This window comes from Oryx dammah, unplaced genomic scaffold (genome assembly GCF_014754425.2).
Source record: "Oryx dammah isolate SB20612 unplaced genomic scaffold, SCBI_Odam_1.1 HiC_scaffold_12, whole genome shotgun sequence".
In the NCBI taxonomy this organism is placed as follows: Eukaryota; Metazoa; Chordata; class Mammalia; order Artiodactyla; family Bovidae; genus Oryx; species Oryx dammah.
The window spans coordinates 47,846,603-47,872,226 of record NW_024070196.1 but is presented as its reverse complement, the minus strand read 5'-3'; the positions used below and the strand labels follow the sequence as shown (position 1 = coordinate 47,872,226).

The 25,624-nt window shown below is 44.6% G+C and overlaps 1 protein-coding gene across 1 annotated transcript in view; it reads left to right on the top strand.

Moving 5' to 3' along the window:
• Positions 1-25,624, top strand: part of TMEM132C (transmembrane protein 132C) — a 288,223-nt gene that overhangs the window by 245,327 nt on the left and 17,272 nt on the right. The window contains exon 5 of the mRNA XM_040251283.1: positions 7,831-7,974. Coding sequence (XP_040107217.1) covers positions 7,831-7,974 — 144 coding nt within the window. The remainder of the gene's footprint in view (positions 1-7,830; positions 7,975-25,624) is intronic.

Genomic DNA, 25,624 nt, shown 5'->3' with positions numbered 1-25,624 from the left:
CCAATACTTTATTCTCTGTATTTGTGAGTCTGCTTCTGTTTTGTTATATTCCTTAGTTTGTTTCATTTTTAGATTCTACGTATAAGTGGTAACATAAAATATTTGTCTTTGTCTGACTTAACTCACTCAGTTTAACAATCTCTAGGTCCATCCCTGATGCTGCAAATGGCAAAATTTCATTCTTTTTATGTCTAATATTCCATTGTTTGTGTGTGTATGTGTTTGTATCACGTCTTCTTTATCCATTCATCTGTTGACGGATACTTAGGTTGCTTCCATATCGTAGCATTAGTAAAAATGCTGCTATGAACATTTAGGGCACATGCATCTTTCTGAATGAATACTTTCTTTTCTTTGGATAAATACCTAGGAGTGGAATAAAATGTACCATTTTAAAGTCTTTAGTGAGTGGTTCTTAGTATATTTACAAGGTTGTGGAGCCATCACCACTGTACAATTCTAGAACATTCCCATCACCCTAAAATAAAAATCATACTCTTCAAGCAGTCAGTCTACTTCCCACCACACCCACCCCTGCCAAGCTCCTGGCAACCATCAGTCCATCAGTTTGCTTTCCATCTCTATGGATTTGCCTATCAAATATGCATTTGCATAAAATTAGACATTTTATATAAATAGAATCTTACAATAATTGTCATTTTGTGTCTGGCTCCTTTCAGTTAACATTATGTTTCAAGGTTTATCCACATAGTCCCACATATCAGCACTTCATCCCTTTTTTGCAACTGAGTAATATTCCACTGGGTCGACATCACACATTTTCATTCTTCTTATTTCTCTCCTTGAGAAGTCTCTGGAGAATCTGTAGTGGGCATTTCACACCCACTCCTGGGATAAGTACCCCATCCCCTGGCCATTTGGACTTTTCTTGTCTTGGCTGCACCACGTGACACCTGAGATCTTAGTTCCATGACCAGTGCTCCTTGCATTGGAAGCATGGAGTCTTAACCACCGGAGTGCCAGGGAAGTCTGTGGACTTATCTTTTCCATCAGTTCACACACCTTCAACTTTTTCAACCCTTCAGAAGCAATTCTGTCTTCTCAATTTATTTAAAAATTAAAACTCCAATTTGTAAAAAAAAAAAAAAAAAATTGCAGAAAGTGGCCAAACCAATTTACATTTATGAGGGCAAATCAAACAAAGTGCGTTTTCCCTGAAGCCTTGGGCTTTTTCCAAGTTTGAAATGACAGTGATTTAAAAGTACCTTACTTGATTGATTCTTTTCAGAAACACAGAACAGTTCTCTCGTTCCGGACAGAAGGGGGTGGAAGGAGGGGGGAAAAAAAACATTAAAAACAGAGAACAAACATTTAATAACACATAAAGTGTCCAAGTAACAGTTCTGTCTTAATCATGTTCTGCAAGGCTCTGAAATGGTGTTGATGAGTGGGATCTGATGTGTGCTGGGGGACAGGAGGTGTACACCTACCTACTTTCAAGAGAGAGGGCTCCATTCATTGATGCTGAGCATCCCATACCTCAGGGGGCCTGGAGAAAAGGAGGCTCACAGGCTGGCCTCCAGAGCAGCGCTATGTAGAGGATGAAGGCAAGCAGCACCTGCTCCTAGCTGGCCCTGCACAAAATGAACTCTTCCAGGTCCAGCTGGGGGTTTAGAAAACCCACAACTGTTTGTGTTTAAATAGTGTGCTGGGGGAACTTCCCTGGTGGTCCAGTGGTTAAGAACCTGCCTGCCAATCAATGCAGGGGACCTGGGTTAGACCCCTGTTGGGGAAGATTCCACATGCCACGAGGCAGCTGAGCCTGTGTGCCACAACGGCTGAGCCCACACTCTAGAGTCTGTGCTCGAAAAACAGGAGAAGTCACTGAGATGAGAAACCCGCTCACTGCAACTTGAGAAAGCCCGCACACAGTAAAGGTTCAGAGCAGCCAAAAATCAGTTAATTAATTAATTAATTAAAATAAATAGTGTGTTGGGCATATTGCTGTGAATTGGCCTCAACTCGAAAAAGATTTGAGGGGAGTAACCAGCCCCATATCTGTAACCTGCAATGTCAGTTTCATACACATACTTGTGCACACACACATATTTTTAACTCGCCAGAAAAGGTTCCCTCCTTCCCAGCACAGCATCTCTCCAAGTCTCTGGGAGAGGACAAAGGAGTTTTACAGTCAGACCGGGATAATGTGCCCAGGCCATGCCTGGGATCCTCACTGTCCCCTGCTTTTACCTTATGTGCCGTTGGTTTTGCTAATCCCACGGCTATGCCCGTAATTAGGAGAAACCAGAACAATGCAATCCAACCTGAAAACTGTTCACTCACAGGTATCCAAGGATGACGTGGGAATTCCTCATTTCCCACCCCTCAAATGCACCAGGCCCACCTTGGAGAGGCAGCCAAAGGTTCTTCTTCAATGACTCAAGCCCATACCCACTGGGTGTTTTATCCCCTCTCTTCTCTCCCAGAATTCCAGATTCACAACCTAAGGATCCCTGGAGTATAGTACCCTCCAGACACACAAATATTGGCTGCCTCTCATAACATCACTCCTCCGTGATTTTATGCCAACAGAATCCATACATCTTCTCCACAATATCAAGGACCCCTTCTCAGGTTATGATAAAGGACATATCTTACTTTCCAGGGTTACTGTAGCAAAATCCACGACTGGGTGGTTAAACAACAGAGCTTTAATTTCTCACAGTTCTGGAGACCAGAAATCCAAGATAAAGGTGTCAGAAGGTCTGGTTTCTCCTGAAGGCTCTGTCCTTGGCTCTCTAGGCTCATCCATGTTGCTGCCAGTAGCATCGTTTCATTCCTTTCTATGGCTGAGTAATATTCCACTGCATATTTCTATAAGGTATAGGTTTTAGTACATGTATGCGTTGTGCACTGACAGCCACAGTCAAGCAGTTAACACACCCATCGCCTCACATAGTTACCGTGTGTGTGTGCATGTGTGTGCACACTGAGAACACTTTAGATCTGCTTTCTCAGGAAATTGCAAGACCTCGATACATGTTATTAGCTATGGTCACCATGCTGTACGTGTGGTCTCCAGAACTTATCCATCTTATAAACGGACTCCCAGCCCCAGATCAGTCTACTTTCTGATTTTTATGAGTACAACTTTTTTTTTTAGATGCCACATATAAGTGAGATCACACAGCGTTTGACTTTTGTGTCTGACTTTTTTCATTTAGCAAAGCATTGTCCAGTTTCATCCATGTTATCACGAATATCAGTATTTTCTCTTTAAATTTTTTAGCTTATTTACTTTATATGAATTTTGGCCTCACTGGGTCTTTGATGCTGAACACGGGCTTTCTCTAGTTGCAGTGCCTGGGCTTCTCTGGCTGCAGAGCAAGGCTCCAAGTGAGCAGCCTCAGTAGTTTACAACACATGTGCTCCGTTGCCTCAAGGCATATGGAATCTTCCCAGACCCGGGATCAAACCTGGGTCCCCTGAATTGGCAGGTGGACTCCCAACCACTGAACCACCAGGGAGGTCCAGATGTTCTTCTTTTTTGATGTTGTCTAGTATTCCATTGTATACATATATATCACATTTTCTTTGTCTGCTCATCTGTAGACAGACACTCAGGTTGTTTCCATATCTTGACTACTATGAATAATACTGCCATGAACATGGGGGTGTAGATAACTCTTCAAGATGGTGATTTCTTCTTATTAGGGTATACTCAGAAGTGAGATTGCTGGATGACATGATTGTTCTATTTTTAATTTTCTGAAGACACTCCATCCTGTTTCCCATAGTGGCTGCACCAATTTACACTCCCACCAGCAGTGCATAAGGGTTTTCTTTCTTCCAGATCTTCACCAACAAGTCATCTTTTGACTTTTGGATAATATCCACCTAAACAGGTGTGAAGTAATATCTCTTTGTGGTTTTGATTTACACTGGTTAGTAATGTTAAACATCTTTTCACGTATCTGTTGGCCATTTGGATATTGTCTTTGAAGAGTTATCTGTTCAGGTCCTTTGCCCATTTTTAAATTGGGCTATTTGGGGACTTTGTGTGTTTTTTGCTGTTGAGTTCTTTGATGGAAGAACACAGATTTGAGCCATGGAGAATATAGCTGGAGGTCTACTGTATAGAAATAGCTTACTAATTGATGAAGCCAAACAGTGGGAAAGAGAGTCAAGAGATGGAGAGACGTAGGAATTAATTGCAGTTTTGTTTTGAGAACCTGGTTCTAGCAATACCTGAAGCTGAAATCTTCCCTCAGATACTTGAGTTGTACAAGGCAACAAGTCGCCTTTCTACTTAGACTGGATTGAGTTGGATTTTTGCCACTGGTTAATGAGAAAGTCCTGTCAGACCCAATATTGTGGTTGCCTGCTTATGCCTCACACCCCCACCATCCCATACATCTGTGTGAATGGGGGCTTATCACTCTGGTTCAATGTGTTATAACCCAGCGACAAGAACATGCTGGGTGCGCAGTAAGGGTTCATTAAATGGCTGGTGGATCTTCATGGTTATGTAGGATTTGACAGGTGGAAAGAGATATAGATGGTGTGGTCCAATAGAAGATGTGGTCCAGTCCCTTAATTTGTAGAATGAAGAAACCAAGATCCAAACAATAAGAGTATGATGAAGGCTCTATAGAAGATTAAAGCATAGAGTAGAATCTGGGATTCCAAATGCTCCATGCCCACCAAGTAACAAACATTCACCAAAATGGTTGATCAGGAAGGGAGTCTTTTTCTTTATTTCTTTTACTTAAAAATTATTTTATATTGAAATATCTTTGATTTACAGTGTTGTGTTGGTTTAAGGTGTACAGCAAAATGATTCAGTGTATCTATCCTTTTGTAAATTCTTTTCCATTTAGGTTATTATAGAGCATAGCGCAGAGTTCCTTGTGCTCTACAGTAGGTCTTTGTTGATTGTTTTAAATATAGCAGTGTGTACATGTCCAACCCAACCTCCCAATCTCTATCCCACACCGTTTCCCTCTGATAACCATAAATTCATTCTCTAAGTCTGTGAGTCTATTTCTGTTTTGTAAATAAGCTCATTTTGTATCTTTTTTTTAGATTAGAAAGGAATTTTTAAATACAAGGAACTTCATCCCTGTGGCTTAATCAGATTATCCAAAGATCAATGCTTTCTTCAGTCATTTGGCATTTTTGTTATTTTTAACTTTTCATTAAGTGTTGGAGTATAGCTTTGTGATAGTTTCAGGTAGACAAAGGAACTTAGCCGCACATACACATGTATCCATTCTGCCTCAAACCCCCCTCCCATCCAGGCTGCCACATAACATTGAGCAGAGTTCTCTGTGCTATACAGTAGGTCCTTGTTGGTTATCCATTTTAAATATTGGCATTTCTATGACTGTTCATTTGTGTTCCTGAAGTTGAGCTTGGTTCACAAAAAATATCTAATGACCCATCAGTGTTAATCTTGGTGTAACTCAGTTTAGGGATAGGAAGTCTTAGGTGAAAGATAGTGTGTGCATGTGTGTGTGTGTGTGTGAGAGAGAGAGAAACTGCAACGACCATTAGCAAACTAATCACAATTAATCCACGAGGGAGTTTGCTGCTTTAATGAAGCCATTAGCCAAAGACCATTCTCAGAAAGAAAATGTTAAGACTGAACTCTGAGCACATTACCTGTAATGAACCTGAAAACGGACTTGGGGAATTTCTGCAGTATTCTTGGCATCGGTAATAGCCAATGCGCAAGCTGCCCAAATGGCAGCTCCAGCTCCAGGAATCCCATGGACCCAAGAGAAGACATGGCAGAGGGTCGATGGGCACCAGTGTCGAAGAGAGGCTGGTGCTCCCCTTTGTAACTGATGGCTCTTTCAGCTGTGCACTTGGTTAATGCAAAAGGTCACTTCTGTGTCAATTGCTTCCCTGGAGGAAGAACTGAGAAAATCTCTTTCCCTGCATCTCCTGCTTCAAAGTAGAGCAGCAGTTCTGGAGAGGGATTTGGGGAGAAATTGACTCAGAGGTAAAAGGTGCCAATAGCCATCCCAAAGCCACAGACCCCTTTTCATCTTCGTTTGACCATAAGGAACAGGATTGCACAAGTGCCAACAGGGAGCGCCTACAGATTTAAGAGAGAAGGCATTTTCTTCATCACTTTGCAAATCATAAGACACGTGAGAGGTGTGACGCTAATCATTTTGCATGAAGTCAGTATGAACAGGATAAAGCAAAGCCCCCAGACCTCCAAGGGAATGGGCCACAGTGGGGCAACAGGAGAAGACTCGTGTTCCACACAAAGCAATGAAGCCAGTTGCCAAGATGTAGCAGTGATGATGGGCATTTGGGGTAAAAATTACCTAACTCTTTGATTGCTCTTGTAGTGAATATCTGGGGCTTCCCCGCTGGCTCAGGAGTAAAGAACCTGCCTGTCAATGCAGGAGATGCAAGAGATGAGGGTTCAGTTCCCAGGTGGGGAAGATCCCCTGGAGGAGGGCATGGCAACTCACTCCAGTATTCTTGCCTGGAGAACCCAGGGACAGAGGAGCCTGGCGGGATCCTGCATTGGCAGGCAGGTTCTTTACTAGCTGAACCACCATGGAAGCCCAAGATCCTTCATCATAACTGTAAAGTCCCTTTTACCATATAAGGCAACAGACATACAGGTTCTGGAGATTGGAACATGGGCATCTTGGTGATTCCACCTTCCACAGTACTTTCCTGCACAAAATAGCCAGGCAATTTCTGTTTCTTACAACTGAAACCTCACTGATGTGTACCTTTTACTTGGTCTCTGCAACAAAGAAAAAGGATGCATTTTTTTTTATTGTCATAGTTGAAAATATAACTAAAAGTAAATTGGGAAACACCTAGCACCAGGTTATCTTTCTAAGGTTTAAAAGATTTTTTACTACAAATCTATCATGCGATTTTGCACCTGGATCTGATCAAACAAAAATTTAACTTGTTTGTGAGAATAGGCTACAAAGAGGACAGGCTTTATTACAATGAGACAGTTCACCCCGACGTAACAAGAAATGAACAAGTATACTAAAAATCTGCATGCGGTGCCTTGCAGATTCTGTTGTGAACATGCATTTTTATTTTGTTTTTTAAATTTCTTTTTAATTGGAGGATAATTGCTTTACAATGTTGTGTTGGTTTCTGCCATACATCAACCTCAGCCATGCATGCATGCTTAGTCACTTCAGTCATGGCCGACTCTTTGCGACCCTGTAGACTGTAGCCTGGCAGGCTCTTGTGTCCACAGGGTTCTCCAGGCAAGAATAGTAGAGTGGGTTGCCATGCCCTGCTCCAGGGCATCTTTCTGATCCAGGGATTGAACCTGTGTCTCCTGCATTGTAGGTGGATTCTTTACCTACGGAGTCACCTGGGAAGCACCCCTCCCTCCCACCCAGCTCCCATCCCACCCCTCTAGGTTGTCACAGAGCACCGGGCTGAGCTCCCTGTGTTATACAGCGACTTCCCATTAGCTATCTACTTTATATATGGTAATAAATATGTTTCAATGATACTCTCTCAATTTGTACCCCACCTGCCGCCCCCGCTGTGTCCATAAGACTGTTGAACATTCATTTTAAAATTGTTTTTAAACCACAAATTTGACTCCTCTAGAAACCTCCAAAATACACAATTTGAACTTGCCACTCATTTTCACGTATAAACACAGCACATAGAGTCCTTGACCTTAAGATGATCTTCTGTCTAGCAAGCAGGACACCTATAACCCTTTTGCCCAGGTTCCTAAGGTAACTGCGGCCATGTCTTGTCTAAATGAGAAGAGGCACACACCGTGGAAGGCTTCCCCTAGTCTCTGAGAGAACCAAATAGCTCCCTTGACCCACGTATGTCTCGTTCTTCCGGCAGGACACTGAGATCCTGAACACCGCCATCCTCACGGGAAAGACAGTTGCCATGCCCATCAAGGTGGTCACCGTGGAGGAGAACAGTATCGTGACAGATATCTCGGAGTCCGTGGAATGCAAGTCCACAGATGAGGAGGTCATCAAAGTAAGTGATTCCAGGGAGTTTCCTGGCAGTCAAGGGGTTACAACTCAGCACTTTCATTGCCGGGGCTCGGGTTCAATCCCTGGTTGGGGAACTAAGATCCTGCAAGCCAGGTCGCACAGACAGAAAAAAAATGTTCAACGTAAGTGATTCCATTAGTCATCTGGATTGAGCTGGTGGAAACTTCATGGGGGCATCTTGTTCACCAAGAAAAGTTAGCCTGGTGAAATAAGAGGTCTGGTGAGTTGGTTTGTGTTCACAACCTTTCTGGGCTTCACTAAACTTTCTCATCTCCATCTCTTAATTTGACATCATGCTGGCCTTGTTGTCCTCAAGTGTGCTGTGGACCATAAGTCAGACCCAAGTACCTACAGTAACCAAGCGGGTGATTTGAGTGAGTGAAGTGGTGAATCAGACAAGCCCGTTTCTGGAAGGGCAGCCATGGTCAACTCCTGCCAGTTATAGGGGGCTTCCCTGGTGGCTCAGACCTGGGTTCAGTTCCTGGGTTGGGAAGATCCCCTGGAGAAGGAAATGACAACCCACTCCAGTACTCTTGCCTGGAAAATCCCATGGATGGAGGAGCCTGGCAGGCTACAGTCCACGGGGTCACAAAGAATTATGGCCGTGTAGAAATGTGAGTTCAGGATTGGTAGGCCTTCAAGAGATGCCTCAAATTTCATAAAAGTCATCTGTCTTTCAATGTTGGCCACAAATGTAATAAGAAATAAAACTACAATGGGCAAAAAATAAAATATAAAACACACCGGCCGCATGCATCTGAACCATGGGGCAGCTGTTGAAACCGCTGTTCCATGAGGCAAATTATGAACACTGGGTCAAATTCAGCCTACCACCTGCTTTGTAAATAAGTTTTATTGAAACATGACCACTCAAATCTATTTCTTTTTTAAAAATAATTTTTTGAAGAGAATATACTTTAAATCCTATAATATTTTGCAGTTCACATGATTTCATATAATCCCATAATAATCCTTTTGTCCGCTACCCCTGTCACCCCTGCCCCCACTGGTAACCACTGGCTTGTTCTCTGTCTGCAAGTCTGCCTATTTGTTGTTTTACTTACTAATTTGTTGGGTTTTTTAGATTTCACATATAAATGATATCATACAGTATTTGTCTTTCTCTGTCTGCTGTATTGCACTTAGCATAAGGTCCTCCAAGTCCATCCACGTTGACGCAAATGGCAAAATTTCATTCTTCGAATCTGTCTCTATATTGTCTGTGGCTGCTTTTGAGTAAGTTTCCATGGAGACTATGTCATCTGCTGGTCTAAGATAGTTACCATTAAAAAAAAATCTTTTATAGTTTTTTAAATAAAAATAAAAGAAAAGTTACCATTTTGTCCTGCCAAGAGAAAGTTTTCCTCGAGAATCCCTGCCTTAGACACTATCTTTTTTAAAATTTTATTGGAGTACAGTTGATTTACAATGTTGTGTTAGTTTCAGGTGTACAGCAAAGTGATTTGGTTATACCTATACATATATCTATCCCAGGGATGGCAGAGCCTGATGGGCTGCCATCTATGGGGTCGCAGAGTCGGTCACGACTGAAGCGACTTAGCAGCAGGAGCATACATGTGTCTTGGAGAAGGCGATGGCACCCCGCTCCAGTACTCCTGCCTGGAAAATCCCATGGGCAGAGGAGCCTGGTAGGCTGCAGTCCATGGGGTTGCGAAGAGTCGGACACGACTGAGCGACTTCACTTTCACTTTTCACTTTCATGCATTGAAGAAGGAAATGGCAACCCACTCCAGTGTTCTTGCCTGGAGAATCCCAGGGATGGCGGAGCCTGGTGGGCTGCCGTCTATGGGGTCGCACAGAGTCAGACACGACTGAATTGACTTAGCAGCAACAGCAGCATACATATGTCTATTTTTTTTGTATTCTTTCCCCATATAGGTCATTATAGAGTATTGAGTAGAGTTCCCTGTGCTAGACAGCAGGGCTTTGTTATCTGTTGTATATATAGTACCCCAGTGTTCATTGCAACACTATTTACAATAGCCAGGGCATGGAAGCACAGTCCTAAAAGTCCATCAACCAATGAATGGATAAAGAAGATGTGGTACGCATAGAATAGGATATTACTCAGCCATATGAAAAGAATGAAATAACGCCATTCGATGGACCTAGAGATAGTCATACCAAGTGAAGTAAGTCATACAGAAAAACACAAATATCATATGACATCACTTACATGTGGAACCTAAAGAAAGATACAAAGGAACTTATCTACAAAACATAAATAGAGTCACAGATGTAGAAATCAAGCTTATGGTTATGAGGAGGTAAGTGGGGGGGATAAATTGAGACTGTCTTGAGGCAAGGACCCTACTTTCTGATCTTTCCTACCAACATTTACCATGATCACGCGCCTGCGATGCTTGCTCAAAGAATAAGACAGTGAGGGGTTTTTGAAGCCAGAAATTAAGCATTTGGTCTTTCTGTGTATTTTTTGAAATCAATAGAAACATATCCAGAAAAAAAAATACATATCCAAGAGAAAGCATCCAGATAATGTTTCCCTCTTCACCCGAACCGACCCCGCCCCCCCAACCCTGGCCCCAAATCAAGTCTGACAAGTAGCAATCAGTCTTCTCTCTGGAGTTAAAAACAACATGTTTGCATGGAAGAGAACCTTAAAACCATGGAAAGGGGAGGATTGGAGTGGAAAAGTCTTTCGCTGCAAACCCCACCCCCAGAATGGACACGAGCAGCCCAGCTTTGTTGAAATTGTTCACTGCACTGGATGCCACGTTCACGGTTGTCTAAATTGTTACACAAACCTTCCAGTAGGTGGCAGTAAAGCATCCCAGCAATATGCTGCTACTGCTGCTAAGTCGCTTCAGTCATGTCCGACTCTATGCGACCCCATAGACGGCAGGCCACCAGGCTCCCCCGTCCCTGGGATTCTCCAGGCAAGAACACTGGAGTGGGTTGCCAGACCACCTTTTTTTGACTGTTGGAGGTACTGTCTCAAAGAAAAGATGCTTTTTTCTAATTCACCCAACAGTGGTTTATGACCTGATGGTAACCCTGATCCCAAAGTCCTTTACAGAAGACCTCAAAAGCCTGTGGGAGGAGAAGAGGAAGTGGTCGAAGTTCTAAACAACACTGACCAATAAAAATATAGCATGAGCCACATGAGTAAGTTAGATTCGCTAGTTGTCACATTCAATAAAAAAGTAAAAAGAAACAGGTGAATTTGGTTTTTAATGCATGTGTCTAACCCATTATATTTAAAATATTGTCATTTCAACAGGTAGCCCATGTGAAAATTATTAACAGGACGTTCACATTTTTGGGTGCTAAATCTGATCACCGACTCAATGGACATGTGAAAAGTGAAAGTGCAAGTCGCTCAGTCGTCCCCGACTCTGCAACCGCATGAACTTTACAGTCCATGGAATTCTCCAGGCCGCAATACTGGAAAGTGTAGCCTTTCCCTTCTCCAGGGGATTTTCCCAACCCAATGATCAAACCCAGGTCTCCTGCATTGCAGGCAGAGTCTTTACCAGCTGAGCCACAAGGGAAGCCCAACAGTACTGGAGTAGGTAGCCCATCCCTTCTCCAGCGGATCTTCCCGACCCAGCAATTGAACCAGGGTCTCCTGCATTGCACGCTGATTCTTTACCAACTGAGCTATTAGGGAATCCCCAGTGGGCATGAGTTCAAGCAAACTCCGGGACATAGTGAAACACAGGGGAGCCTGGCATGCTGTAGTTCACGGGGTCACAAAGAGTCAGACACAATTTAGCAACTGAACAGCAACAACTTTCAAATCCAGTGTGTTTGACACAGAGCACACCTCCATCTGAGCCCCATTTCAAGTGGCTCAGAGCCACGTGTGGCTCGTGGCTGCTGTGTTGAACAGCAAAGTCCCGAGTTCAGAGACAGGATTTGCAACCCTACCACTCTTAATATTTTGTGCCAGCTAATTCTTTGTTATGGGGACTGTTCCATGCATTGCAGGATGTTTAGAAGCCTCTTTGACTTCTTCCAGTAGATGTCCATAACACTCTGAGTTGTGACAAACAAACATGTCTCCAGACATTATTAAATGTCCCCTAGTAGGCAAAATCACCCCCACTGAGAATCACTGTCCTGAGGGATACCTCCTTTGCTTGTGGCTGGACATTCAATGCTCTTTTCAGTGGCCGAAAAGTAACTTTGGGAGGAGGGGCAGGGGAGAGGTACTTGGTTTTGGATCTAGAGGCCCCCTCCCCCCAGTCATGGTCACGTACTAGGTCCTTGCTGATCATTGGTCTTTATTACTGACTTGCAGCTTCCCTGGTGACTTAGCAGTAAAGAATCCGCCTGCAGTGCAGGAGACGCAGGTTTGATCCCTGGGTAGGGAAGATCCCCTGGAGAAGGGAATGGCAATCCTCTCCAGTATCCTTGCCTAGGAAATCCCATGGACAGAGAACCCTGGTGGGCTACAGTCCATGGGGTCACAAGAGTCGGACATGACTTCGTGAGTAAACCTCTACCATCACTGATTTGCACTCTCCCTGAGAGACAATCTGGTATCTAATTCAAAGGGTTATTGTGAGGATTCAGGAGTTTCATTTTTCAAGTAAAGGGCTTAACTCTGAGTTGGGTAATCCCCTTGATGACCCTGTTAGGTAAGCCAGGGGTTACAGACTGGCTGCCTACAGGTATATTTTTGTGGCAGGAACAGTGTTATTAAAAAATTAGCATGGGTTGCAGCTTACTTCCAGTGTATGATTCAGTGACATTTTAGGAGATTGACTGAGTTGGGTAACCATTGCCATGACCCAGTTTTGGAATATTTTTGTCACCCCATTTGCTGTTAATCCCCATTCCCACCCCTAGCCCTGGGCAACCACTAATCCACTTTCTGTCTCTGTAGATTTGCCTTTTGGGGGGCATTTCACATAAATGGAATCATACAGTATGTGGTCTCTTGCTGAAAGTTTGGCGATCATTTTGTACGTAATCTCTTTTGACACTTTATGGATAACCATCTAGAGAGAGATGTTATTTTACAAGAACGGGATCATATCATAGAAACTATTTTTTACCATGGACTTTTTAATTAGGCAAATCAAATGAACTTATTTACAAAACAGAAATATACTCACAGACATAGAAGACAAACTTACGGTTAGCAAAGGGGAAAGAGGGGAGGGATAAATGAGGAGTTCAGGATTAGCAGAGACCCACGACTATATATAAAATAGATAAATAAGGACCTGCTATATAGCACAGAGAGCTATATTCAATATCTTGTAGTAACCTATAATGGAAAAGAATCTGATTAAAAAAAAGATTTCATATACATATATATATAAATGTATAACAATCACTTTGCTATACACCTGAAACTCACGCAATATTGTAAACCAAAAAGGAAAGAAAAATTTAATTAAATTGGGAGATCTACAGATACACACACACAGACACAGACACACACATGGTATAGCATACCTTTCCAGCCCTCAGGTAATCCATGTTAATTACCTACCTGATCTTGTTCTATACCTTTCTTCATGCTCATACAATCATAAACACATACATGTCAAGGCGTGTGTGTGTGTGTGTGTGTAAATGCACATGTAGAAGGGGTTTTTTCTGTCCTGGCTTGTTTTGCAGCATTTGTGTATGTTTGCTCAGTCATGTCCAATTCTTTCCAACCCCACGGACTGTAGCCCACCAGGCTCCTCTCTCCATGGGATTTCCAGGCAAGAATACTGGAGTGAGTTGCCATTTCTTCATCCAGGGGATCTTCCAGACCCAGGGATCAAACCCACGTCTCCTGAGTCTCCTACATTGGCAGGCGGGTTCTTTAACAACTGTGTCACCTGTTTTGCAGAGGTGGGGTCATATCACACGCACATTTCTGCTTCTTCCTCTCTCTCACCTTGCAGTGCTTCTTGAATATCACTGTCTGGTGGGCATTTGGGAAATGAAGCTTCACCAGTGAGGGAGGTAAAGGAGCAGCGAGTGACAGGACGTCTGGTCTGCCGTGTGTTTGGGGTTTAGGTCAATTGGAGTAATAACGTGTGAGTTGAAAGACCTGCAAACATCAGCATCTGTGTTGATTTATGTGCAAGAAATGAAAAAGCAACAGCCCAGAGAAGGGCAACCATGTGCCCAACAGAAGCCCAGGAACAGTACAAGGAGAGAAAACACATAAGAGGGACAAGCACTTCCAACACCTAAGAAATCATCATCATAGAGTCCTTGCTATAAACAGCGGCCCCCAAACTTTCTGACACTAGGGCCTGGTTTCCTGAAAGACAATTTTTCCATGGACCAGGGAGGTGGCAGAAACGGTTTCAGGGTGATTCATGCACATTACATTTATTGTGCACTTTATAATATTACATCAGCTCCAGGAGACCCAGGTTTGATCCCCTGGAGAAGGAAATGGCAAGCCACTCCAGTATTCTTGCCTGGAGAATCACATGGACCAAGGAGCCTGGTGGGCAGCACCCCATGGGGTCACAGAGAGTCGAACATGACTGAACGACTAACACACACGTGCACACACACACACCCCTCAGATCTTTAGGCGTTAGATCCCGGAGGTTCTGGACTCCTGCTATAAATATTTGTCCACACTTGAACATCCTGCATGGATGGCACTGCACAGGTTAATTTGCACAGGTTTTCTTACTCGTGATCCATGAAGTAATGGTATCTCAGATTCAACAACATAACATACAGTATTTTCTACAACCACCTAGTGATTCATTCAACAAAGATGCGTTGGCCTTTTACTAGGGACCGTTCTGGTACTGGGTATTCAGCAAGAAATAGAACATGCCCTCCCCACCCCCTTCTCATGGAGCCTGGCATTCTAGTGATGGAGGGAGTGGACAGTAGCAGATAAGTGTATGTTACATGTGGAGATGAGGACCGAAAAGGAAATGCGATGGGTGCTGTGCCAGGGCGTGGCCTCGGGGTAAACGATGACTCCAGATAGGGTAGCCTCCAAGGGGGAGATATTCAGGCCAGTTAGCAGAGAAAAGAATGACGGTCAGTGCCTGCTTGGTTTCTCTTATATTTAGTGATCCATTTTTGGCTTCACTTCGTTGCTTCGTGAGACTCTCAAGTTGCGGTGAGCAGGGGCTCTCCAGCTGTGGTGCTCAGGCTTCTCATCATGGTGGCTTCTCTTGCTGCAGCTCACGGGCCCTACGGCCCGTGGGCTCAGGGATTGTGGTACATGGGCTCCAGAGCACAGGCTCAGTAGTTGGGGGACATGACTTGTGGGATCTTCCCAGACCAGGGATCAAACGCGTGTCCCCTGCATTGGCAGGCAGATTCTTCTTAACCATTGGACCATCAGGGAAGTCCCATCGGTGCCTGCTATTGACGGTGTGTCCTTGATTTTCACAGTGCTCTACGAACCCACTCATCTTAACCAGGCTGACTCTAGGAAACACCACCTTCTGCTTCCTGGGTGGCCTCTATACTGGTCTGCAGCCCTGCATGTCTTTTCTCTGAAGCTCCTGAGGCCACAGGGGGTAGGCACCCTCCATGACAGGATAGGAATGCTGAGATTTAAAGCATCCTTTTAAAAGCACATTTAATGAATTTTCAGTGCAGCCTGTTTAACCTCTAGGGCATGGTTCCAGCTAATGGATCCCATATGTGTGTGCTAAGTTGCTTCAGTCATGTCTGACTCTCTGAGACCCCATCGACTGTAACCCGCCAGGCCCCTCTGTCCATGGGATTCTCCAGGCAAGGATACTGGAGTGAGTTGCCATGCCCTCCTCCAGGGGATCTTCCAGACCCAGGGATCGAACCCACGTCTCTTGCGTCTCCTGCATTGGCAGGCAGGTTCTTTGCCATTAGCACCACCTGGGAACTCCCTAATAGATCCCAGTGCAGAACTAAAAATAACACACATGGGCAACCAGCAGCACCTCCTTTCCCCCGCTGACCAAGGGAGTCCACCTTAGTTCCAATACTTGGAAAGCAATCGCGCCTAAGCAGTAGTCCTATCTTTCCTGGTACATTGGCTGCCTTCAGCACAAAGCTTTATCCCTGCCGAATTTACTATTGATCCCACGAGTTCTGAGTCCTTGAGAGAGCTAAGTTCCTTAATAACAGCCTGAAGTTTTTAAAGAGTCATGAGATTAATAACCACTGTGAGTGGCAGCCCCTTGCCCAGTAGGAAAATGGGCATGCCTTTTCCAAAGAAGGGAAGAGAGTTCCTTATTCATGCATCTTGTATCATACAGGCTCCAGAAGAAACATAGAAAGGTCTTTATCCTCAAGAGCCATTTGGTTCTAAGAATGAAAGAAAATCAAGGAAAACAAAGGAATCCTGGGTGTCAGCATAGGCTGAGTGACATTGCCCAGCCATGCCTCCTTCTGGGCCAGGGGTCTCCAGTGTAAAGCAAGGAAGCTCCTTTCATGAAAGTTTCTTCTAGCATCAGAACTCCCTCCAGCTGGGGCTTCCCTCCTGGTCCAGTGGTTAAGAATCCACCTGCCAATTCAGGGGACACAGATTCAACCCCTGATCCGGGAAGATCCTACATGCCCCAGAGCATATTAGCCCGAGTGCCACAGCTACTCTAGAGCCTGTGCTCTGCAAGAAGAGAAGCCACCACAATGAGAAGCCTGACCACCACAACTAGAGAGTCGCCCCCACTCACTGCACCTTGAGAAAGCCCTCACACAGCAATGAAGACACAGCGAAACCAAAAGTAAATAAATTTAAAAAAATGTTTAAAGAATTCCCTCCAGCTGGGATGCAAAGTGCAGTTGACATAGCACATCTGAGAGCTAGCGTTCTGCAAGTTCTTCAAGCCTCAGTTTATTCATTTGTAAAATGGGTACATACTTATAGCAACCTCCTGAGATTGCTGCAAGTTTTAACATGTGTCCTAAGTCGCTCAGTGGTGTCTGACTCTTTGAAACCCCATGGACTAACCCACCTCTATGTATGGGATTCTCCAGGCAAGAATACTGGAGTAGTTTGCCATTTCCTTCTCCAGGGGATCTTCCCGACCCACGGATCGAACTTGTGTCTCTTATGTCTACCACTAGCACCACCTGGAATTCTGAGTTTTAACATATGGTCACAAAGAGTTGGACACAACTGAAGTGACTGAACATACACAGAGAACACATAGAAATAAAGCGTGTAGGACAATACATTCAGTTAGCTCTTCTTACTATCCATACTTTCAGTTAGCTCTTCTTACTATCCAGATAGACTTAGAGCAGGAGTTCTCTCCCTAGGAGGATCGCATCCTTTGCAGGGGAACATTTGGCAATGTTTGGAGACATTTGTGGTTGTCACACTAAGAGGGTGTGACTGGCCACACAGGGGACTCATGGTTACCATGTTGAATAGCACATTGGTAGGGCATTGGACGGCCCAGGTGTTGGACATTTCTATCATCCCAGATGTTATTCAAGAAGCACAGACCCAGAGCCCCCAGCCGGTAGGAGCTAAGCCAAATGGTCGTCCCTAGGAGAGGTGGCTAGGCAGAAGTGAATGACTGGGGCTGGCCAAGAAAGAACAGGTTGGTCTAATACTCTGTCTTAAGCTTCCAAGAATAGTATGTTCTAATAAAAGACTTTTGCAAAAGATAAGACCATTTATTCATGAGTCAGACTCCACTTGAGCCAAGGAAGGCTCCATCTAGATTTACTTAATTGGGAAGAGAGGTTGTCAAGCCCCAGAATTCCTGAATCTGGGCATGTACGGCCCTTGCCTTGAAGAAAAGTTTCTGGCCAGCTCCAGGAAGCACAGGGTAGAGAATTCGTTTGCCTTGGCGGAGATTTAGATCTGGAAAACACTTCTCTCCTGTGTCTGCTTTTGCTCCTGCCAGATACTAAAATTTTTACCCCTCATTGACCTCTCTATTGAAATCCATCTGATTACAAAGATTCTGTCTCAGACAGCATCGTATGTCAACTTCCCAATGGCCCATCATATCTTTATCAAGGATGATGTGCTTGTTGAATGATGAAAACTCTCCAATTGACTTAATAAGTTAACGGAGAAATTGTCTTATAAATGGAAAGTCTAGGGTACTGCAGGCTTCAGACACAGATGGATTCAGAAATCAATTTCTCTGCACCTCTGAGCTCTGCATTTGACTCTATTTCTTTCACTATCAAGCCAAACACTCCCTTCTCTCCTCTTTTTTTCTTTTTTTGGCCATGTCAGGTGTTAGTTGCAGCACTCAGGATCTTTGTTATGTCACACAAGATCTTTCATTGCCACACATGTACTGCCTAGTTGTAGTACAGGCTTAGTTGGCATGTGGCATGTGAGATCTTAGTTCCCCAATCAGGGATCAAACCCATGTCCCCTGCATTGCAAGGCAGATTCTTAATTGCTGGACCTCCAAGGAAGTCCTTGCCTTGGACTTTCTAGAAGTGGTTTCAGAGGCCATACATCCACCGCTTCTCAGATCCAAGTCCTGCAGAAATGAGATGCTACTTTCCCTCCATCAAAAATCCTGGGACTTCCTGTTATTGGGCTCGACAAGAATCATATGACCATCCCTGGACCAACCCCTGTGGCCAGGGCAGTGTGATGTGTTAGGGGTATGCCCCACTGTATAGCTGGTGTCAAGACCCTTGAAGCACATGAGCTGAGCATGAAGACCTAGGGAGATTCCCCTGAAAAATATCTGAAAACTGATACAGAAAATAAGATGATTATGTTCTGGGCAGTAAAAATAACTGTCCACTGAACCTGATCTGAAATTCTATTAAATTACTTCTGAAATTACTTCTGATTTACTCTCATTTTTCTTTCCCTGTCAGTTTCTGAGCTCTCAGAGGATTAGTAGTCACCATGCGGTGTCAGCTTAATGACAATGGTGCCTTTTTACCTGTTTATCTTGTCATTCTTGCTGAGATGCTTAAGGACAGAGATACACACAGATGGGTCTGGGCTGGTCCAGCAGATCTTACCTCTTGTATCTGAGAACATGTTATTGGTTAACAGATAGAGTGACCCAAACTGAATTAAACCCCAAAAAAGGAACTTTAAGAGCTTCTATATTTGTACAGTAAAGCAATCTGGCTTCAGGAATGGCTGAATCCAGGAGCTCAAATGAGGTCATCAGTCAGTATTTTACTTCTGCCTCTCTGTCTTTTGGTTCAGTATTCTGTACCTGTACTGACTGAAATCTTGGATGAGCTGTACTGTCCCAATGTGGCTGCACACCATCTCCTTACATGTAGCAGTCTGGCATGAAAAATTTTACATTTTAGATATTTCAGCCTTGCCTGAAAAATTCCTGAGATTCCCTCTGACTGTACCAGCTTAAGTCATGCGTTCACCCCTGAGCCAGTCGTTTGTGGCCAGAGAAATGTGAAGCTCTGATTGGCTTAGGTCATGGTCACATGACCCTAATTTGGAGGCTGGAGGTGGAACTTCACCCAAACCTCTGGACTGATGTGGGGGAGGGGAGGGTTCCCAAACGTAACTAGGGCAGGGGCCACAGAGAAGAGAACTGGGTACCTGGAGTAGAGGCTCCTCCCTTCCCACCTCTTGTTCTTAGCTACCCACCCTTTCCCTGTCCTCCTGTCCCAGGGCCTTTCTCAACTTGGCCTGGGTTAGGGAAAAGGCCTAATGTCAACCAAGCCGTGAACACATTGACATTAGCCAAAGCAGTGATCAGCTCTGATGGAGGCAAAGGACACGAAGTGAAAGAGTCTAAACTCTCCCAGTAAGACTCTGCCCTGAGCTCTCCCAGGAGGATAGGGGTCCCGTGTTTGGCTATTGAAGGCTTGAGGATAGTTGACAAGGAAATTGACACCATAGCATGTAGAAGGCTGTCATGGAATGATTCTAGATCAGAAAAAGAAAATGAAGAGGAGGAGAAAATGCGTGACTTGTAACAATGTAAAGGACTTGCTAGAAACTCAGACTCATCCTTCCAGCGTCACCAGATCCCCTGAGCTCTCGAGGGAAGACAGGTGTGGTCACAACCAGCAGACATGGTCCTGGGGCTTTAGCATGATCCCTCCCCAAACTCCCGTTTCAACCTGCATGGCTGGATCACTCCCATCCTTGCTGTCTGGTTTCCTCTATAATTAAGCCCTTTCTTCCTCACTCTGCTCCAGTGTTCAGGTGGTGGCTGCGGCTTTTGAAATAAATCTTCTCTAGCTGCCGTCTATGGGGTTGCACAGAGTTGGACACGACTGAAGTGACTTAGCAGCAGCAGCAGCAGTGGGGAAGCTCTTCTCAGTCTAGAGTTTCAAAGAGAAGCCATGAGGCACTCAGTCCCCTCAGCAGGACAGCCCTGGACCTTGCATCTTGGGTACCAGGACTTTAGGATCTCAAGTGACATCGTTAGGCAAAGAGTCGGGCTGATGGCACAACAGGTGGCCCAGGGCACAAGGTACTGGAGAGAGATGTGCACACACAGGAAAGACAGTGCTATATAAGTTCAGCATTCTGGAAGCTTCTCCCCACAGTTCAAAGCATGTAAAAAATGAAAGCCCCTTATCTACACACTTCCGAGGCTAATACAATCCACTTACCCAACAAATCTGCCAGGCACCTGTGTGGTGTGTCTGCCTGTATGTACCAGACACTGGGCTAATTCCCTGTATTTGTGGGTTTTCCAGTTTAATTCTCCTGGCAAATTTGGGATGCCATTCTCTCCCTGCCCAGCACACCCTAGCCCGCTTCTCTACCTTTGAATTTACCAACCTTCCTTCTGTTTCTGCAAAAGGTCAAAATATTACTACCTTAGGGTCTTTGCACATTATAAGAGAGCAGTGCACATTATAAGAGAGCAGTGAAGGACCAGGGCTTATTGTACTGGACACTCGAAATTTGCCAAGGGGATAGATTCTAAATTAAATCTTCTCAATGCACTGTACACACCCACGATGTAAGAGATGGATACATTGTTTAGTGTAGATTATGACGATCTTTTCACAGTGGATGCATATATCAAAGCATCAAGTTGTACATCTTAAATGGATACATTTTGATACATCAAAGATATCTCAATAGAGATGTTTAAAAAAATCAAAGGATTTTTTTTCTTCCAAAAACTTACGTTGCCTCTGATTTTCCTTTTAGCAGTATAATGAAGATGGTGAGATGATGAAGATGGGTCCCTGAACTTACACAAGTTATTGAGCATAATTATATGAGACAAACTTTTTAAAGAGAAGGACAGACAGTTTAGTAAAATTCTTATCTACTAGTGTCTGGGAATTGCAGAAGGTCACAGGAAGAAAGAAGACTTGATCACAAACCTCAAGAACTTTCTTGTTAATTCTAAAATAGAAGCACTGAGATAACTTTCCACCAACTAAATTGGCAAAGTTGTTTTTTTAAGAGAAAGTTTCCAGAGCTCAAGAACTGCTTTCAGATCCAAGTCCAATACGATTGGCTGTGTGACCTCGGACAAATTAACCAACCTCTCTGTGCCTTGGTTTCCTCCTCTGTAAAATGGTTTGTGTGAGGACAAAAGGAGTCGGTCCTTAATATCCTCTTAGCACAGAATCCGACATACAGCAGGCACTTAAGAAATGCTAGATAAGGAAGATAAGAATATCTGCCTGGAAATTTCTCCCCCAAATCTCACAAGGCTGCCATTTCCTTGATAGTTGGAATCCTCCCTCTCTTGTTCCCTTCTTGTATCTTTCTCATGGTATTTATTGCCCACGGGTGTCTTCTTATTGACTTGTTATCATCTACCCAATGCTCCCCATATCAGAACATCCTTAAAGTCTCCTTATCACTCACGTCTACATCTCCAGTGCCTGGGAAATGCCTGGTGCATAATAGCAATACAGGAACTAACTGTGAAAAGAAGGAATCCTCGTGTGCTAGCTGAAGAATGTGAAAGTCGCTCAGTTGTGTCCGACTGTTTGTGACCCGATGCACTATATAGTCCATGGAATTCTCCAGGCCACAATGTTGGACTGGGTAGCCTTTCCCTTCTCCAGGGGATCTTCCCAACCCTGGGATCAAACCCAGGTCTCCCGCACTGCAGGCAGATTCTTTACCAGCTGAGCCTCCAGTATTCTGGCCTGGAGAATTCCATGGACTGTACAGTCCATGGGTCACAAAGAGTCGGACGCAACTGATCCACTTTCACTTTCAGATGAAGAATAGTGAGGGGTCAGCCCTGACTCCAGTGCAAGCCTGGCCACACATTTGGAGCCTCTAGCGAGGAAATCCAGCTTCCTCTGGGCTTGACCACCCTGGTGAGGGTCCTGCTGTCCAATTGGCCTACATGAGCCAGGTCCCACCCAGCACCACCAGATCCAGGGTGGACAGGCGTCCTGAGCTGAGAACCACTCAACATCTCCCAAGTCCTGGCAGCATTTTGCACTGTCAGCTGGAGAACGTGTGATTTATCACAGAACAGATTTCTGTTTGGCCATCCTTAAGTGAGGAGCAGGAAGCAAAGAGGAAGGAAGCGGAGACATGGTCTCAGAAATACTGCTTAGCCCTTCCTTCCCCCACCTTTACTTGTTCTTCTTTTCCAGAGATGTCAGAAAAGTAAGTGTCAGGCACTTTCGTAGTGATGGACCTGCTGAAATGCAGCAGGCCTCCTGCAAACACGAAACTTTCCCCCTGGCAGCTGCGGGGGGAGGCCAGATAGTGGGGAAGACACTAGATAAGCCAGAAGTTCTGTGGGCGAATAAGACACAGAGAAAGGAAAGGAGTTCTCCCAGACCCAAGCTAGGGCCAGGCAGAAGTCACTGCCCCTGGATGAGAAGCTCTGATGTGGAGAATTCCCAAAACCATGGGCTCTTCCTGCTGTGGCCTCTCTAATGCCTAAGGAGGAGAGAAGGGGTATGGGATAAAGGGAGAATGGAGTGTTGAGGGGAAAGAATATGAGGCCTCCTGAATGGTACAGGCAGTGTTCTCTTCGCCACAGCACTTAGAAGAATAACTCAGTCAGCTCTGCTGCGTAACAAGTGACCCCCACATTCGGTTGTTGAAAGGAATGGTCATTTTCTCTTGGTTGTGCATTTGCAGATCGTCTGGTGGTCTCTGGGCTCCGCTGGGCTGGATCCCTCCTTGCACATCAGGCAGTGATGGAGTCCAGATGCTTCATTCCAGGGCTGGGCTGAGAGGTCTCAGCTAGTTTAAGTTCCTCTGGTGGCAAAGTTCACAAGGGCTTGCAGAAAGACACGACAGCTCTTCAGTCTGAGCTTGGATAGGTTGGCTGTCAACTTTTTCCTCATTCTCTTGGCCAAAGCTACCCACATGGCCAGGTCTGCCATCAACACAAAATAAAGTCTGTCTTCTCACAGTAGAAGAAAAGGAATAAGAATCAAAATCAACAACTCAAACAGCCCATAAACCAGGAGGCACCATGGTTAAGAGCAGAGCTCTGGGGTTGACTGTGTTTAAATTCTGACTCACTAACTACCATATATGTGTTCTTGAGCAAATTACATCACTTCCCTGTGTTTTTGTTTCTTCATTTGAAATATAGATGTGATTCTTAAAATGTAGCTCTGTCCTGTGTCCATGGAGAGGATTCAACGAAATGACCATGTGACTCCTTAAAATGGTTCCCAGTTTACTGCAGGCACGTAGAGAATACTTTTTGCTGCTATAAAACGGTTATCACTCATGAGAGTCCATCTCCTCGGATGTGTATGTTCCCTGTGTGTGCAATGGGTGGGTGACTGTCAGGGGCAAAGTGGTAGGGGCAACCCTGAGGGTCCCCTAAGGGGAAGAATAGGGGACTGCGTACCTGCATGCCTCTTCTTCAGCAAGGGAACGTGCCATGGCTGCCTTGAAAACACTCTTTCTCTGGAGATGTTGCGGCAGTTTCTGGCCATTTAATTCCCCACTGAGAGAACCTCACATTGGTTGCCAGTAATTTGCATGAAGAAATAGTCTGCCAAACAGTCTCCCAGGGCATAGCTCCCAGTCACCCCACAGCCTGCCCTGTCAAGGATCGCTCAGCCTAGCTCTTGGTGGGATGGGGTTGACACTTTGCATAATTCCTGTGAGGACATTGTGCAATAATTAAAATTAAGAGAATAATAACAAAATAAATAAATAAATCTGGGCACTAACTATGTTAGGTGGTAGGATGGAGAAAGCATGGGAGAAAAGCAGGCACAGAAGAGGAGGCAGCCTGCTGTGGGATGTGGGCACCTCTGGGGCTGGCTTTCAACACCTCCAAGACCAGCTGCCACCCACTGTCCCTTCCAATAGTGCCCCCCAAATAATTTGAAAAAGAAGATATATATATATATATATATATATATATAACTGAATCACTTTGCTGTCCACCTGAAACTAATACAGCATTCCCTGTCCAATATTCCAGCCTGTCTGAGTGGGCTTATTTGGGATGGGCCAAGAGAGTGAGGGAGGGCCAGGGAAGCTGATGGAAAGGATCTGAGCTGGTCCATGGGCCAGTGGCCTGTCTCAGGGCCCCTTTCCTTGGTCCCCTTGCCCAGATGAATGAAAAAGATTCTAATATTCACATGGCAGGAAGGTGATTTCTAAGGCCACAATCTCAGGATATTACCTGTTCAGAAAACATAATAGAAGCAGTCTGATCAAGTCCTGCACTAGCTGTCATAAACCCTCTTCTCCACATTGGGCAAGCTACAACCTCAGTGCTCCTCAGTTTTCTCATCTCTAAAATGGGGTCCTAGGACATCCCTGGTGGTCCAGTTGTTGAGAATCTGCCTCCCAAGAAGGGGATGGCGGGTTCGATCCCCAGCTGGGGAACTAAGATCTCACATGCTGTGGAACAAATAAGCCCAAATGCTGCAACTACTGAGCCCACACACCACAACTAGAGAGAAGCCATGGGTCACAACGAAAGATCCCACATGCCACAACTAAGACCCAACACAACCTAAAATAAATATTTAAAAAATAAAAATAAAATGAGATCCTGATTGCTGTCCAGAGCTCTAGAAAGGACCAAGGGCGAGAATGATGGGGAAAGCACACGGCAAATGTAAAACAAGGCATCAGCACAGCGCAAGGACATCTGACATTTTATGTTACGGGAGCAGGTATACACACTCAGGTGCGCAAGAAGTGTAAGTCATTTTTCTGTATCTGAACTTGATTTCAGTTTGCAACCCTCAGTCTCCTAAGACACAAAACCTATACCTGGAGCTATATTTCTGAACATATGAAGTTGGAGATGTTAATTAGAGAGCCAAGTAGAGATGTTGAATAAGCACTTTGTTATCTAGAGATGGGATTTGGGGAGTCATTAACACAGTGATGATATTTAAAGCATCAGAGCTAGATGATTACAATAATGAAAGGAGCTGGTATGGACTGAATGTTTGTGTGGCTCCCAAGTTCTTCTGTTGAGATTTTAAACCCTAATATGATGGAATTAGAAGTGGGGGGGAGGGGAGGAATGGGGAGGTGATTAGGTCATGACGGTGGAGCTTTCATGAATAAATTAGTACTTTTTTAAAAAGATTGTTTTTTTATTTTGTTTTTTTACTGCGAGGTTTGTGGGATCTTAGTTCCCCAACCAGAGATTTTTGGGGGATCTCCATTGATGCATAAGCTTTCTCTAGTTGTGACTCCCAGGCTCTAAGGCTTGGCTTAGTAGTTGAGGTGCATGGGCTTAGTTGCTCTGAGGCATGTGGAATCTTCCTGGACCAGAGATCGAACCCATATCTCCTGCATTAGCAGGCGGATTCTTAACCAGTTT